At 36.2% G+C, this 15,216-nt stretch overlaps 1 protein-coding gene across 1 annotated transcript in view; it reads left to right on the forward strand.

Moving 5' to 3' along the window:
- Positions 1-15,216, forward strand: part of KAT6A (lysine acetyltransferase 6A) — a 113,241-nt gene that overhangs the window by 55,888 nt on the left and 42,137 nt on the right. Inside the window, 5 exon segments of the mRNA XM_027598181.2 lie at positions 2,283-2,391; positions 6,077-6,192; positions 7,203-7,284; positions 9,551-9,686; positions 11,022-11,338. Coding sequence (XP_027453982.1) covers positions 2,283-2,391; positions 6,077-6,192; positions 7,203-7,284; positions 9,551-9,686; positions 11,022-11,338 — 760 coding nt within the window.

Raw genomic sequence — 15,216 nt, forward strand, 5'->3', positions numbered from 1 at the left:
TTACTATTGCCAGTCTTTGAATTCTACCCATTCTTGGGAGATCTGCTTCCTTGATGGCTAATGAGGTTGAGTATCTTATGTTCATTGGCCATTTATATATTATTCACATATTTGCTGTTTTGAAGTGCCTGTTGAAGTTTTTTGCCTAGCTTTCTATTGAATTGTCTGTCTTCTCCATACTGACTGTGAGAGTTCTTTGTATATTCTGGATATAAGCCATTATTTGTTAGTTAGATATGCTGTTAATAGCTTCCATTCAGTGGCTTGCCTGTTCACTGAGAGCTTACTTACTTGTAGTTTCTACTCCTCAGTGAAGTCTTTCCTGACTTTACTCATCTGTTCTTTTTCATATTCCTTTTTTTCCCCAAATTTTTATTTAAATTCTAGTTAGTAAAAGGTGAGGATGTGGCCATCTTTACCAGAGTCACAATTATTAAGACAACTTCCAGCTGTTCATCTCTCATTTAATCTCTTGGCTAAGGAATACTATTGATTTGCTTGTGTTGGACATTTCTGATGTACCATCCAACTGTCTTACTAATCCAATTTCCTTCCCAGGCTGTTTCCTCTAACAGCCACTTTAATATTGGTATTCTGACCTTAGGTTTCTTCTTTCTCCCTGTTCGCCATGGGAGAACTCATCAACTTTGAAGGTCTTAATGCCATTTTGTAGGTTTGTGATTTCTAGATTTTTATTTCCTGACTAACCTTTCTCTTGAACTTCACATCCCTGTATCATAAAGTCCATGGGCATTGCTACATGGATGCTCCATAGGCATATTATGCTCAATAAGTCCCAAACTAAGCTCATCCCCCTCCTCCTAAAACTGATTCTTATTTTTTGTTTGAACGCCCCCATCAGGTGGTCTCCCTGTCAAATACCTCCAGAAGAACTTAAGTCTGGGAAACCTTCCTCTGACAGCCCTTTCTCCTACTTGATTCCCTTCCTCCATTGTTTCTTATTGTAACACTTCTGTCACAGTACTGACAGACATTTAATCTGTTCTCTCTAGTAGACTCAAAGAATCTTGAGGGCTTTATATCTCTGTCCCATATAAATGGTTGAGATTTGACTGAGAGTGCCTCCAGCTAAACACATCTAACGTCAAACTCAGCATCTCTTTTTCTCCTGATTTTCTTCTTGAAAATGGCCTAACCATTCACACCATCTTTTCATTAAGTCAGTCATACTTAACTCGTTTCCTTTTCTGTTAACTTCCATAACTAGTTGATTTCTAAGTCCATAGCTATTGTTTTCTGTTCCTTTTTTTTTTTTTTTTTTTTTTGATTCAGGTTCTTATCTTGTCTTCACCAGACTATTGTAGTCATTGTTTAAATGTTCTACTTATCTTTAGGTTTTTCCCCCATTTGTCTTTGATATTGCTACTGGATTTTTTTTTCCCTCAAATACAGGTGATTATCTCTTGATTCAGTAGCCATCTATTGTTCTTCTCTTCCTGCGGGATAAAGTCCAACTTCTGTATAAGACATTCAGTGACAGTCTTCACAAACTGATGTACCTGCACCCCCACATGTAACACAGAAACTGGATCCTTTTAAGTACTGGCTTTAGCAGACTGCACACCTAAGTTCATCTTGTTCATACCACTTGTACTGCCTTTCTCTCCATACTGTGGACTAGAGGGGCAGGGGCAGGGGCAGTGCTGTAGAGGAACCTAGAAACCTAGGTTTAAACCCAGTTTTAACAATTATTATCTATTGTCCTTGTACAAACTTCTTAAGATCCCATAGCATAGTACTACTACTTAATACATATTATCTTCTTCTTTCAACCCTTCTTCTCTAAACCGCAACTGAAATTTCTTTCTCATTTGTACAGAGCACTTACTGTTTGTCTCTTCTAGCACTTAATGTCTGCCGCCTTATGTGGTGCTGATTTCTGTACATTTGTCACTTCTCCCAGATGACATAACTTTTTAAGGACTGAGACTGTGATTTCTTACACTTAATTCAGTTGAATCTCTTCAATCTTCAGTGAAGGATTTGCTTTGTTTAATCCATACTGTGTCATTTAGTTTTTAAGTGACCAATTGAGATATGATTTTTTGGACCAAAGTTGTCACTACAAGGACTGGTTGTAAAGGTCCAGCCAAAGCAGGCTTTGTAAAAATTCCCTTACTTAGTCGGAGATTTAGGAGAGTGATACAGTTGTCTTAAAGTTACATATAACTTTCACAGGAATTTAAAACTGTAATTTTAATGTTTTTGTATTAATACTAAAAAAAACTCGTACCTGAGTGAATTGTTTTTTTTCTTTATAGCCCGTTGCTGAACCAATCCCCATCTGTAGTTTCTGTCTTGGTACAAAAGAACAAAACCGAGAAAAGAAGCCAGAGGAACTCATCTCCTGTGCCGACTGTGGTAATAGTGGTATGTAATCCCCTGGATTCCTTCAGACATGTGCTGTCAGCCAAGGGGGAGGTGCATTTAACTGAGATGGTATCCTTGATCCTTATAAAACTAATACTTTAATTTGATTCTGGTTTAAGGTAACTGGGACAAGCTTCTAGACAAGGGAAGGATTTAAATGTATAGTTGAAATGTTTTATTCAGTTAATTTAAATCAGGTCTTAGGTTTTTTTTTTAATCTTTCCATAGACTTATTTTTTCCTGTTGATCTTTATAGTTGACTATCAAACATCTGTTCAGATCACAGCAATCAGTTTGAAATTATTGCTAGTTTCTTTAATAATCACTACTTATCTTTCTTGATTTATGCCTCAGGCTTTATGAATAGAACCAGGATGATAACAGATTTGTTTTTCTTGATAGAAACTTACATATTCACACTGGGAAATGGAATGTTGACACTGCAATTTAGTGAGCTGTGTGAAATCCTGGGCTCTAAAAATGATTTTGCAAAGACTCTCCTAGTTTGTCAATTCCAGAGATATTCTTGGTCTACATTTTCAGATCTTACAAGTTTTTGTAGGAAGGCCATATTAGTAAACCAACATTATATATTATCTTTGATCATTGGCTTAATTTTCAGTGTTTTATATCTGTAACCATCATTATTTAGTTGAGAAACCAGAAACCACTCTAGATACTTCAAGAGGAAAGAAATTTAATACCAGGACCAGGTGTTTGTGAAATTATTAGAAGGGCTGAAGAGGAAAGCTCTAAGCAGGGCTTTAAGGACTGATTCTGGAATATCACAGAACTGATCCACCAGGGGAGTCACTTAATATCTGCCTCCATTTGGAAGAGGTGGAAGCAGGAGCCTGCTGCAGGATTGTAGCTGAATTTGGATTATTGAAAGACTGAATTTGGCCATCACCACAATTGCCTCTGGATAGCCATGAAGGTGAAGAGTGGATGCGTACTGGCATTTTCATGACTTTATCATTAGAAAACAGTCAGTACCAGGAGAAAAGTGGTCTTTGTTTCATTTCTCCCTTTCAAAAAATCACTCAAACACATCCAGTTGGTAGAATTTAATTCATATCTAGAGTCTAGCTGCAAAGGAGTCTAGGAAGTATAGCTTTTAGCTTTTTGGATTTTATTTACAGAAGGCTTTTGAAGGTGGTGGCAAGAGATCTCGAGTAGTAGGTGATCATATCTAGCATAATATCACAAACCAAAATGAAGTCTAGATGGATTTTACAGTAAAATATAAACCATAAAATCATAAAATATTAGACAAAAATATAGTGACATATCCTACCTAGCAGTGATCTCCAAACTATTTTCATAGTAGAACCCTTAAAAAATCATATGGGACCCTAAGTATTATAAAACAGATAAAAATAGATCTGCTCAGGTGAGATGGGAATAAAATGGAGGGGGGGGAGTTGTGTGATAGCCCTGCCTTGTAAGACGCATTATATTTGAGGTGGTCTCTGAGTTCTTGCAATTTGAAAACAATAGAACTTTTAAAGAACTATTAGAATAAATAACTATTGGTTATCTATTGCTGTAGAAATAAACTACTCCAAAATGTAGCAGCTAAAAGCAGTATTTTTTAATTCATGTTCCTGTTAGTCAGGAATTTGGGAGTGGCTTACCTGAGTGATTTTGACTTGGGATCTTTCATGAGGTTGCAATCAAGATTTTAACTGGTACTCAGTTATCTGAAGGCTTCCGTTCCATGATGGCTGACTTACCTGGCTGGCACGTTAATGCTGCCTGTTGCCAGGGAGCCTCAGTTCTTTGCCATGTGGACTTCTTCAGAGAGCTGCACGCATGCCCATAGCATGGGAGCTGGATTCCCCCAACCAGGTATCTGAGGGAGAGAACAAGGTGCTGCAATATCTTTTATTACCTAGCCTTAGCCTGTCATTTCAGCACACAGATCAGCCCTATTTAGTGTGGGAGGGAACTATACAGGTGTCAATTGGTATTCTTGCCAAAAGGCAAGAATGTTTGGAAGGCAGCTTGGAACCTGGCTATTACAGTAGCAAAGGAAAAAACTATGGATATAGTCAAATATATGACAGTTGATACTTTCCAAACTGAGAACTAAAATACCCAAAATAAAAAAAAATTTTTGTAAAGAATTGTTTGGGGAAAATAATTGCATTAAATATGGTAAAGGGCCAAAAGCTATAAAGTGTGAAGAGCATGTTTACATTTCTAGCATGAAGTCCAAAGGTCAGAGCCTATGAACAGGTAGTTTGAGAAGGTTAATTGTTGAACATACTAAGAAAACATTTTACCCAAGTAATAATAAGCATGCGTACCAGTGCAGCAGTGAAGTGTCATTTTATATATTTTATAATAATAAAATTTGAACAATAAGAGAACCCAAACCTAGAGCTGATGAAATCGTGGTAAAACATTTGCACTTTGCTGGTAGCACTAGATATTATATCAGAGGATTTGGAAACATGGTTTGGCAGTGCATATCTACTTCTCAAGCTACAGAAATGTTTCTTTCATTTCACTTACCAACCCCACTTTCAGGACTTTAAAGAATTAATCTAAAAGAAGGAAAGAATCTGTAAACATAAAATAATTCATTGTAGTGTTCTGTTTTGGGTAATAGTTTAAATAACAATAGGGAAATGGCTAGGTAGGTTATAGGGTATCAACTCAGTGGAATCATTCAGTTTAAGGAATATAAATACCACGTTTACTTGACTAAAAGGATGAAGAAAAGCAAAATAAAACTGTACATACCCTATAATTAAAACTGTGCAAGGGCTTTTAGCAAATCTAAAAAGGAAAAGTAGAACAGGGAATGGCTAATCTAGGAAGAAGAGATTATGAATGAGATTTTGACACTTTATCATTTTCCTTTAATGTCAGTGATGTTTTGTTAGTAAACTTCATAGCATCTCATAAAAGAGAAATTTATTTAGGAATAGAAAGGAGAGGAGAGAAAATAATTTAACTAGCTGGTTCTCTCACCAAAGAAAAATAAACGTAACCAACTTTTAGAGGAAAGGGACAGATCTTTTCAATGAGAGCAGATTTGCTTCTTAAAAATTTGATAATCAAATGGATACTAACTCTTGGAAGAGGAAACTTTTTTTTCCTGTTACTGTTAATTCTGATCACAATAGAAATATTGCTTAGATTTTAGTTTTTAGCTAAAATAACTCACTTTAAATGATGGGATTTAATAAAAATGTATTTTTGGTTATAAAAGTAATATGTTACTGTTTTAAAAATAGAGAGCACAGAAGTGTGAAGTGAAAGGTAAAATCCTTCTCCTTTAAAACAGTTATAGCTTCATATCCTAGGACATTACAGTTGCAAACAGTTTCTGTGTATCCTTCCAGAAATGGCCTAGGCATGCTATGTGTTGGTGTACATATAAGCATGTGTACTCACATAATGCTTTAATGCAGGCTTAATAAAAGTTGGGAGTTTGTCAGGTTTTTTATAATCACATTGTGGGGGGAGGTGGTATACTAAGTACTGTTTAGCATCAGTAAAACTGAATAGGAATGCCAAGTCCTGATGAGACATGTCTGGCAAGCTTCCAAGAGCATCTTTTTTTAAATACGTATTTTGATTTAAGGTAATTGACTTTTTCTACATTATTCCTTTAATACAGTTACAAAATGATCCTTGATTGTTTCATTTGAGAATTTTCTTCTCTTACTAGGTCATCCATCCTGTTTAAAGTTTTCCCCTGAACTAACGGTTAGAGTGAAGGCCTTACGGTGGCAGTGCATTGAGTGTAAAACATGCAGCTCCTGTCGAGATCAAGGCAAAAATGCAGTGAGTATCTGCCTTACAGTGTGAATATTTCACTTAGAAGTAGAATGTACAACTGGTAATTTCCTTTAAGTATTGTTGGCTAGTTTTTTGTCACTTGATCCAGCAGAATTTGAAACAGGAGTCCCTTTAAATTACACATCATTAGTTTAGAAAAACTTACTCTTTGAGACTTCGATTCTTTCTAGGTGGTTTCTAAAGCACCTTAATTATATGTTTGCAGAGAGACTAAGCTACTTTAAATAAACATTTTTTTTTTTTAAGATTTTATTTACTTACTTGACAGGGAACACAAGCAGGGGAAGTGGGAGAGGGAGAAGCAGGCTTCCTGCTGAGCAGGGAGCCCAGTGTGATGTCGGGCTCGATCCCAGGACCCTGGGATTATGACCTGAGCTGAAGGCAGACACTTAACAACTAAGCTACCCAGCCTCCCCTAAAGAAATACTCCTGAAATTTGTTTGAGTAGTATGGAGGCATTCACTTAGTAGGAATGGTCAGTTAGTATATTAACTACAAATCGTTCTTTTCTCTTTTCCATTAGAAAACTAAAGTTAGCTTATATCTGGTTACTGGATAAACTTGAAAGTTATGAAACTGTAGTTCTTTATTAAAGGTTGGTTGAAGCAAAACTTGGGCTAACTCAGACTGTCCATTTACTCAGTTAATACAAATTAAGGAGGGCGCCTGGGTGGCTCAGATGGTTGAGCGTCTGCCTTCGGCTCGGGTCATGGTCCCGGGGTCCTGGGATCGAGTCCCGCATCGGGCTCCCTGCTCGGTGCAGAGCCCGCTTCTCCCTCTCCCTCTGCCATTTCCTCTGCTTGTGCTCTCTGGCTCTCTCTGTCAAATAAATAAATAAAATCTTTAAAAAAAAATACAAATTAAGGAAACTTTTACTATTATGGTAGTTCATCTCCTTTATGAGATCATTGAAGCTTCCTAGATTTTATGAAGTTGTGATCCTCATCTGCTTTTGTTTCATAAGGTTAAGCAAAACTGTCCTTTCTCTTTTTTAGGATAACATGCTCTTTTGTGATTCCTGTGACCGAGGTTTTCACATGGAGTGTTGTGATCCGCCACTCACCCGGATGCCAAAAGGTGAGAAATACTTTCTGAAATCAGATTGGCAGTATAAAGGGCATGTTAGTGAAAGCACCTTTTATCTACTTTGTTAAATGAAAGAATAATTTGCATCTTTCTATTTGGGATTGTATAAGTAGGAAGAGAGCTGTCACCTTAAAGGTGGGGACAGTCTGTTGAGGCATCTTAACATTCTTAGGTGTATGGATTTATTATTTTCCTCTATTTTTGATGTTTAAGTATCCGTGGAGAGCAAAGTAGTTCATTTATGAATGAATATTTGCCAGTCCTGTAGCTAGAGGACAAAATACTTGACCTTGCATAATATTTTGAAATATCTCTTTCTGTAAAGGAAGAAATGAAATTCTATTAGATCATGTTGATTATATCAGTATTGATTATTTCACTGTTCATCACTTTTGGAAGGCCTAGAGCGTCTCTGGTTTATTCAAAACTTAATGTTTTAATAAAATGATTTGCAAACGAGTAATTTTTGTGCCCTAACTCATAAGAGTACAGCTTAACGTTATTCTATTCTTTTGACTTCTGTTCCTTGAAAGGTATTTGGTTGGAAGATAGCTGCCTGTTGGTTGAACATCCATCTTATTATATGTTTATAGTTTCTTAAAAAAAAAAAAGTCCAGTTAGTCTCTCCTGCTGTTTCCTTATCACAATTTCCATTTTTAACTCTGATTTTGTGACTAAATAGGTTTCTTAAGTAAAATGCTTATAGGATATTTGATAATTTCTTCTTGGGAAAAATTTTCCTGTAGTTGGGAAGGACTGAACCTTAGGTATAGTCAAGTTATTCCGCTTAGGATCCTACTTGAGTCCCTCTTATGTCATTCTTTTGGTTGTTACCTTTTGAAAAGTCTTGGATTTATATGTATTGGAAGAATAAATACCCCCTTTCCTACCTCTTCCATTTATTTGAAGTCTGGGCAAAAGGCCTGAGAATCCTTCAAGATAAGAAAGATTTTCTTAGGACTTCATTCCTGTGTATAGTGCCTACAAAAGAAGTTTCATTGCAGCTTAAAGCAGGAATCATTTTATTTTGAAGTAATTGCAGATTTACAGAGAAGTGGCAAAAATAGTACAGAGACTTCTTATTTCAGCCACCACCAGCTTCTGATGTTAACATCTTATAAAACCATAGTACAATTACTGAAACCAGGACGCTAACATTGTTATGATACAATTAACTAATCTGTAGACCGTATTGGAATTTGTGCTCCAGAATCCAGTCCTGGATTTCACATTGCATTTAATTGTCATATTTCCTTAGTGTCTTCCAGTCTGTGTTAATTCTTTAGACTGTCTTTCCTGACCTTGACGCTTTTGAAGAAACTGGCTAGCTGTTTTGTAGAAAGTCCTTAAATTTAGGCTTGTCTCCTTGATTAAATTAAGATTATGAAGTTTGATAAGAACACCACAGAAGTGATATTGTACCCTTCTTAGTGCATTGTAGTGTGGGTGTATAATACGAATATGCCTTATTACTGGTAATGTTAACTGACCACTTAATGATTTACAGTAGAACCTGACCTTAAAGTTACTCTTTTTCCTCCTTGTACTAACTTTAGCATCCATCAGCGATTCTTGTTTGCACTAATTTTACTTTGGTGTTTACATGATGATGGTTTTTTTGCTTCCATCATCCCTTCTTCATTTATTAATTGGAATTCTACTGTAAGGAAGAGCTATCCCTTTTCCCATTTATTTGTTCAATTATTCCTAATGGACTCATGGATATTTTATTCAGTGGGTTATAATCCATTGATGTGATTATCCCTTTTTTTGCTCAGAATTACCCAGATTTGGCTCTTGGGAGCTCTTTCAAGTTGGCTTCTAGGTCCTTTTGACATGCCTTCCTCATCTTTTGAGCACTTCTCCATTTTCTGGCACCATAAGATGCTCCAGGTTGTCAAGTATTTCCCTTGCTCCAGTCCTGGAATCAGTTATTACTCTATGGAAACCTGGCTTCTTTTCTTATAGACTGGTAATTGGAAACGAATAATCTGGTGCCGGGGTAGAGCAGGGCTTTTTAACCAAGGGTCAGTGGACTTCAACTATATGTGGGCTTTAGGATATTTGTGAGTCTTTTCCAGTTGTTTGTAGAATTTTGTGTGTATATGTTTTCATGTTTATTTTTCTCAGGGGCTTCCATCAGATTTTTTAAATGGGAGTCCTTGACCTAAGAGAGGTTAAGAACTCCTAGAGTATCTGCACTCTTTCTGTGTATCTATGTCTGTCGTGCTTTATGTGGAATTTTATTTTTTTATAGGCATGTGGATATGTCAGATATGTCGACCTAGGAAAAAAGGACGGAAACTTCTACAGAAGAAGGCAGCACAGATAAAACGGCGCTATGCTAACCCAATTGGACGTCCAAAAAACAGGTTAAAGAAACAAAACACGGTGTAAGTTGTACTTGCGGCAAGGTGAGGGGAGAAGAGGATAGGGTGTTCCCTCGGGGTAGGAGTCCTGTCCACCTTGTGGGCAACCCCACTGGTCGCAGCTGGCACTGCCGTGCACCTGAACTCGGAGTAAAAGTGCCAAGTTATAATAAAGCCCCAAGTGCCTTACATTGTGTTCATCACTGAACTTTCCCAACAACCAAATGAAGTAGTATTGTTGTTACTCCTGTTTTTCAAAGGCGGAAACTACAACACAGTAGATTAACTTGCACAGTTTATAGTTTAGTGTTGAACTGGGATTAAAACCCACAAGTAGTTTGGCACCAAAGTCTGACTCTTAAACACTGCCTTATATTGCTCTTATGTAAACAAGAAAGGAAAAATTATGTTGTTATAGCATTTCACAGATTCCTCTCCTGATGTGGTCTCAGTAGTTTATTTATATTATATGTGCAAATAAGCACTGGATAACTTGTGCTGTTGAGGTCATAGCCAAGTCCCATTTCTGTGTCCTGATGTAAAATAAAATAATGTGTTTTTCATCTGTTAGCAGAAGTCAGGGATATAATTATCCCTTGTGGACTAGGAAACTGGGCTATATCTGGAGGACGTGGGGCAAGATTCAGTAGCTGATTCTTTTTTTGTGTGTGTGTGTGAGTGTCTATAGTAATTCCCCTTTGATGATATGTAAGATATCTTTAAGTCTGTAAACCTGTATTCTTAAAAATTTTACCCACCTTTCCTACACTCTAGACTGTCTTGAAGGTAATAACTGAAAGGAATGGGCACAAGCAGCTTGAAATATACAGCACCAGTATTGTAGTTCATATTTTAAATCTTAAATCAGGCTTTAATTTTCCTATAAGATGATCTTTTGATTCCTGACTTTGAGAGAGTAATGCATCCTTGTGTTTAGAGGTAAAAGTGTAACTCTGAGTTGGTACAGAGATCATAGGACTTTATACCTGGAAGGGTCTTAATTGTTCTCTGGTCCAGCTCTCATTTTATAGATGAAGACAATGGTGTTTAGACAGAATGTGATTTCTTTAATAAGACGTATAGCTAGAAAGTGGCAGAATTATGACTTAAACATTCCTTCTGACTCCCAACCTCAGGATTCTTTTTGCTATAAAATACTAGATTCTCCAAAAATATTATTTCTAATAACAATATTACTTCTCATTCCTATAATACTTACGGTTTATGGAATAGTCTTAACAATATAGTTTTTTAAATAAAACTAGAGGTTATTTACTAATTACATGTTATATATTAAATAGAAACCTTACAAGGATTTCTTTTTTAATAGTTACCCTTTTCCCTGTTTGATTTTTTTAGATCAAAAGGTCCCTTCAGCAAAGTTCGAACTGGTCCAGGAAGGGGCCGGAAACGTAAAATCACCCTTTCCAGCCAATCAGCATCGTCATCAGAAGAAGGATATTTAGAGCGAATAGATGGCTTGGACTTCTGCAGAGATAGCAGTGTCCCCTTGAAATTCAACAAGAAAACCAAAGGGCTCATTGATGGCCTTACCAAATTCTTCACCCCTTCCCCTGATGGGAGGAAACCTCGAGGGGAAGTGGTAGACTACTCTGAGCAATATAGAATCAGGAAAAAGGGCAACAGAAAATCGAGCACTTCAGATTGGCCCACAGGTAAAAGTTTACTTAGAAGCAAAATGTATTCCCAAAGTGTATTACTTGGAATAACACTAGTTATCTAAAATAGATTTACAGTTGATTATTATCTATGGTTATGGACTAGAAGAACAGATTAAAGGTACATATTTAGATTAAAGTAAGGTGGTGACTGTGGCAGGGATTGAGAGGCTGGAGAGATGAAATTGTAAGAGTGGGCAAATAGGAGCTCTTAGGCAAAAGATGGTGCTTTTTTTTTGTAGAACCACAAAGAATCTTCCTATAGAAATTTAAGGTCTGACCTTAAATCAAGGATATCTTTACATTTCATAAATTACAAAACAAATTATGTGATGAGCATCATGATGATTATTTCCAGAAGGAAATTGGAAAGAGTATGGGTGGATAAAATGCTGTTGATCTAAGCATAGAGAAAAGACCAAAATACATGCGAGTATGATAAGGTCACTGATTTTTCTACTTCAAATCTTGGCAAATATAGTTGTAGTATTTCATGAATTATACTTTAAAAGAGAGAAAGGGAGAGAACTACAACTTCAGACCATTTACTTATATATTAGGCTAACTTTCCTAGTTTTCATTTACTTATTTAAAATTCTGTTTATTGAGACTAAAAAACAAAAAAATAATTCACTCATTTCTCTTACCCTCTACCTCCCACCTTTCTTCTGGCAAACAACCAGTCTGTGAGTTTGGTATGTATGTATGTATGTATGTTTATGCTGAATAATGTTATACACATACACCACAGTTTCCTTAAGCCATTGATGCATTAGGTTATTTACATATCTTGACTATTGTAGATAATTCTACAGCGAACATGGGGGTGTATATATCTTTTCAAATGAATGTTTTTGTTTTCTTGGGATTACATACCTAGAAGTGGAATTGCTGGATTGTATGGCAGTTCTATTTTTAATCTTTTGAGGAACCTCTGTACTGTTTTCCATAGTGACTGCACCAATATACATTCTCACCAACAGTGCACAGAGGTTCCCTTTTCTCCACATTCTCCCCAACATTTATAATTTCTAGTCTTTTTGGTAATAGCCATCCTGACAGGTGTGAGGTGGTATCTCCTTGGTTTTTGATTTCCATTTCACTGTTGATTAATGATGTAGACCATCTTTTCATGTACCTGTGGCCCATTTTTATGTCTTTGTTGGGAAAATATCTGTTCAGATCTTCTGCCCTTTTTTAAGTGGATTGTTTGTTTTTGTGGGTTTTTTGTTTGTTTTTTGAGAGAGAGAGCATGGAAGAGGGGGGAGGCAGAGGGAGAGAGAGAATCTTAAGCAGGCTCCATGCTCAGCACAGAGCCCAACACAGGGCTCGATCTCAACGACCCTGAGATCTTGACCTGAGCTGAAATTAAGAGTCAGACGCTTAACCGATTGAGCCACCCAGGTGCCCTGTGGGTTGTTTGTTTTTTGCTATTGGGTTGAATGAGTTCTTCGTATATTTTGGATGTTGACCCCTTATTGGATATATGATTTTCGAATATCTTTTTACATTCAGTAGGTTGCCTTTTTAGTTTGTTGATGGTTTCCTTTGCTGTGCAGAAGCTTTTTAGTTTGATGTAGTCCAGCTTGTTTGGTTTTGCTTTTGGTTTTCGGCATGAGATTTAAAAAATGATTGTCAAAAACTATGTTAAGGAGATTACCACCTTTGTTTTCTTCTAGGAGTTTTACGGTTTCAGGTCTTAAATTCAAGTCTTTAATCTATTTTGAGTTACTTTTTGTATATGGTGTAAGAGAGTTACATAGTTTCATTCTTTCACATGTGGCTGTCCAGTTTTCCCAACACTATTTATTGAAAAGTCAGTCTTTTCCCCCATTGTACATTCTTGGCTCCTTTGTTGTAATTAATTGACCATATATACATGGGTTTATTTATAGGTGCTCTGTTCTGTTGCATTGATCTCTGGGTCTGTTTTCATGCTAATACCATACTGTTTTAATAACTGTAGGTTTGTAACATAGTTTGAAATCAGGGAGCTTTAGTACTTTGTCCTTTTTTCTCAAGATTGCTCTGGCTATTTGGATTCTTTTGTGGTTGCATACAAATTTTAGGATTTTTTTTTCCATTTCTGTGAAAAATGTCATTAGAAATTTGATGGGGATTGCATTGAGTCTATAGATGGCTTTAGGTACTGTGGACATTTTAACAATATTCTTCCAATCCATGAGCATGGAATATCTGTCCATTTATTTGTGTCTTTAATTTCTTTCATTAATGTCATATATATGTGTGTACACACACACACACACAGTGTTTTGTCTTCAATGTACAGGTCTTTCACCTGCTTGGTTAAATTTATTCTTAGGTATTTTACTCTTTTTGGTGCAGTTGTAAATGGGATTGTTTTCTTAATTTCTTTTTTCTGGTAGTTCATTGTTAGTGTATAGAAACAATTCAGATTTTTGTGTATTGATTTTGTATCCTTCAAGTTTACTGAATTCATTTATTAGTTCTAACAGTTTTTTGATGGAGTCTTTAGGGTTTTCTCTCTTATGTCATCTACAAATCTTTTCCAACTTGGATACCTTTTATTTTTTTCCTTGCCTAGTTGCTCTAGCTAGGACTTTCAATCCTATGTTGAATAAAAGTAGCGAGAGTAGGTAGCCTTGTCTTATTCCTGATCTTAGAGAGATCTTAAAGAGAGAAAAAACTCTCAGCTTTTCACCATTGAGTAGGTTAGCTGTGGGCTTGTCATATACGACCTTTATTATGTTGAGGTACGTTCTCTCTATACCTGCTTTGTTGAGAGTTTTTATCATAAATGGATGTTGAATTTTGTCAAATGCTTTTTCTGCATATCTTGAAGTGATCATCTGATTTTTATCTTTCATTTTGTTATTGTGGTGTATTGACTGATTTGCGGTTATTAAACCATCCTTAAATCTCTGGATTAAATCCTATTTGATCATGGTGTATGATGACCCTTTTATTGTATTGTTGAAATCAGTTTGCTAATATTTTGTTGAGGATTTTTGCATCTATGTTCATTGGTGATATTGACCTGTAATTTTCTTTCTTTGACTGGCTTAGGTAATGCTGGCCTCATAAAATGAGCTTGAAAGAGTTCCCTCTTTTGTTTTTTGGAAGAGTTTGAGAAGGATGGTATTATTGACTATTTGGTGGAATTCACCGGTGAAGCTTTTGTTTGTTGGGAAGTTTTTGATTATTGATTCAATCTCCTTAATAGTAATTGGTCAGTTCATATTTTCTATTTCATCATGATTCAGTCTTGGTAGGTTGTATGTTTCTAGGAATTTATCCATTTCTTCTAGATAGTCCAGTTTTTGGAGCTGTAATTGTTTGTAGTAGTCTTCTATGATTTTTGTATTTCTGTGATATCAGTTGTAGCATGCCCTCTTTTTATTCATTTCATACTTGTGTATCAGGTTGAGTTCCCTAGTTTTCAAAGTAGAAAAGATCTGTAGAGAAGACTTAATAGTGTAACAGGTAATTCAAGTCATTAGCTGTCTTGATAATTAAAGTTTAAACTAGTCTCATTGCTATTTAGTGCCGTGAGTTTACAGACTTAACCCTGTGAAGGAAGTAGAAAAGCGTCTGAGGAATGTAGAAGAATGAGAATGGACTCCTTTGGATCACAAGGGCCAAAGATGTAGTATCTCTTATACTGCCAGACAATTTCTTAATGTTGATTTCCCTCCCCTGAATTCAGTCTCATTGGTGATTATATTCACTGCTTCTTCATTCCTGCTTATATAAATGGTTGATTGGTCCAGCACAGGAGAGGAAATCCTCATCATTGTCAGATCCCCCTTTTTATGCTGTATTGATTGGCTTTTCACCAGAGTGGCAATCAACTAATTACTCTGTAAGTGCTTAAGTACTTTTCATGTCTTTAT

Source organism: Zalophus californianus, chromosome 2 (assembly GCF_009762305.2).
Source record: "Zalophus californianus isolate mZalCal1 chromosome 2, mZalCal1.pri.v2, whole genome shotgun sequence".
Lineage (NCBI taxonomy): Eukaryota > Metazoa > Chordata > Mammalia > Carnivora > Otariidae > Zalophus > Zalophus californianus.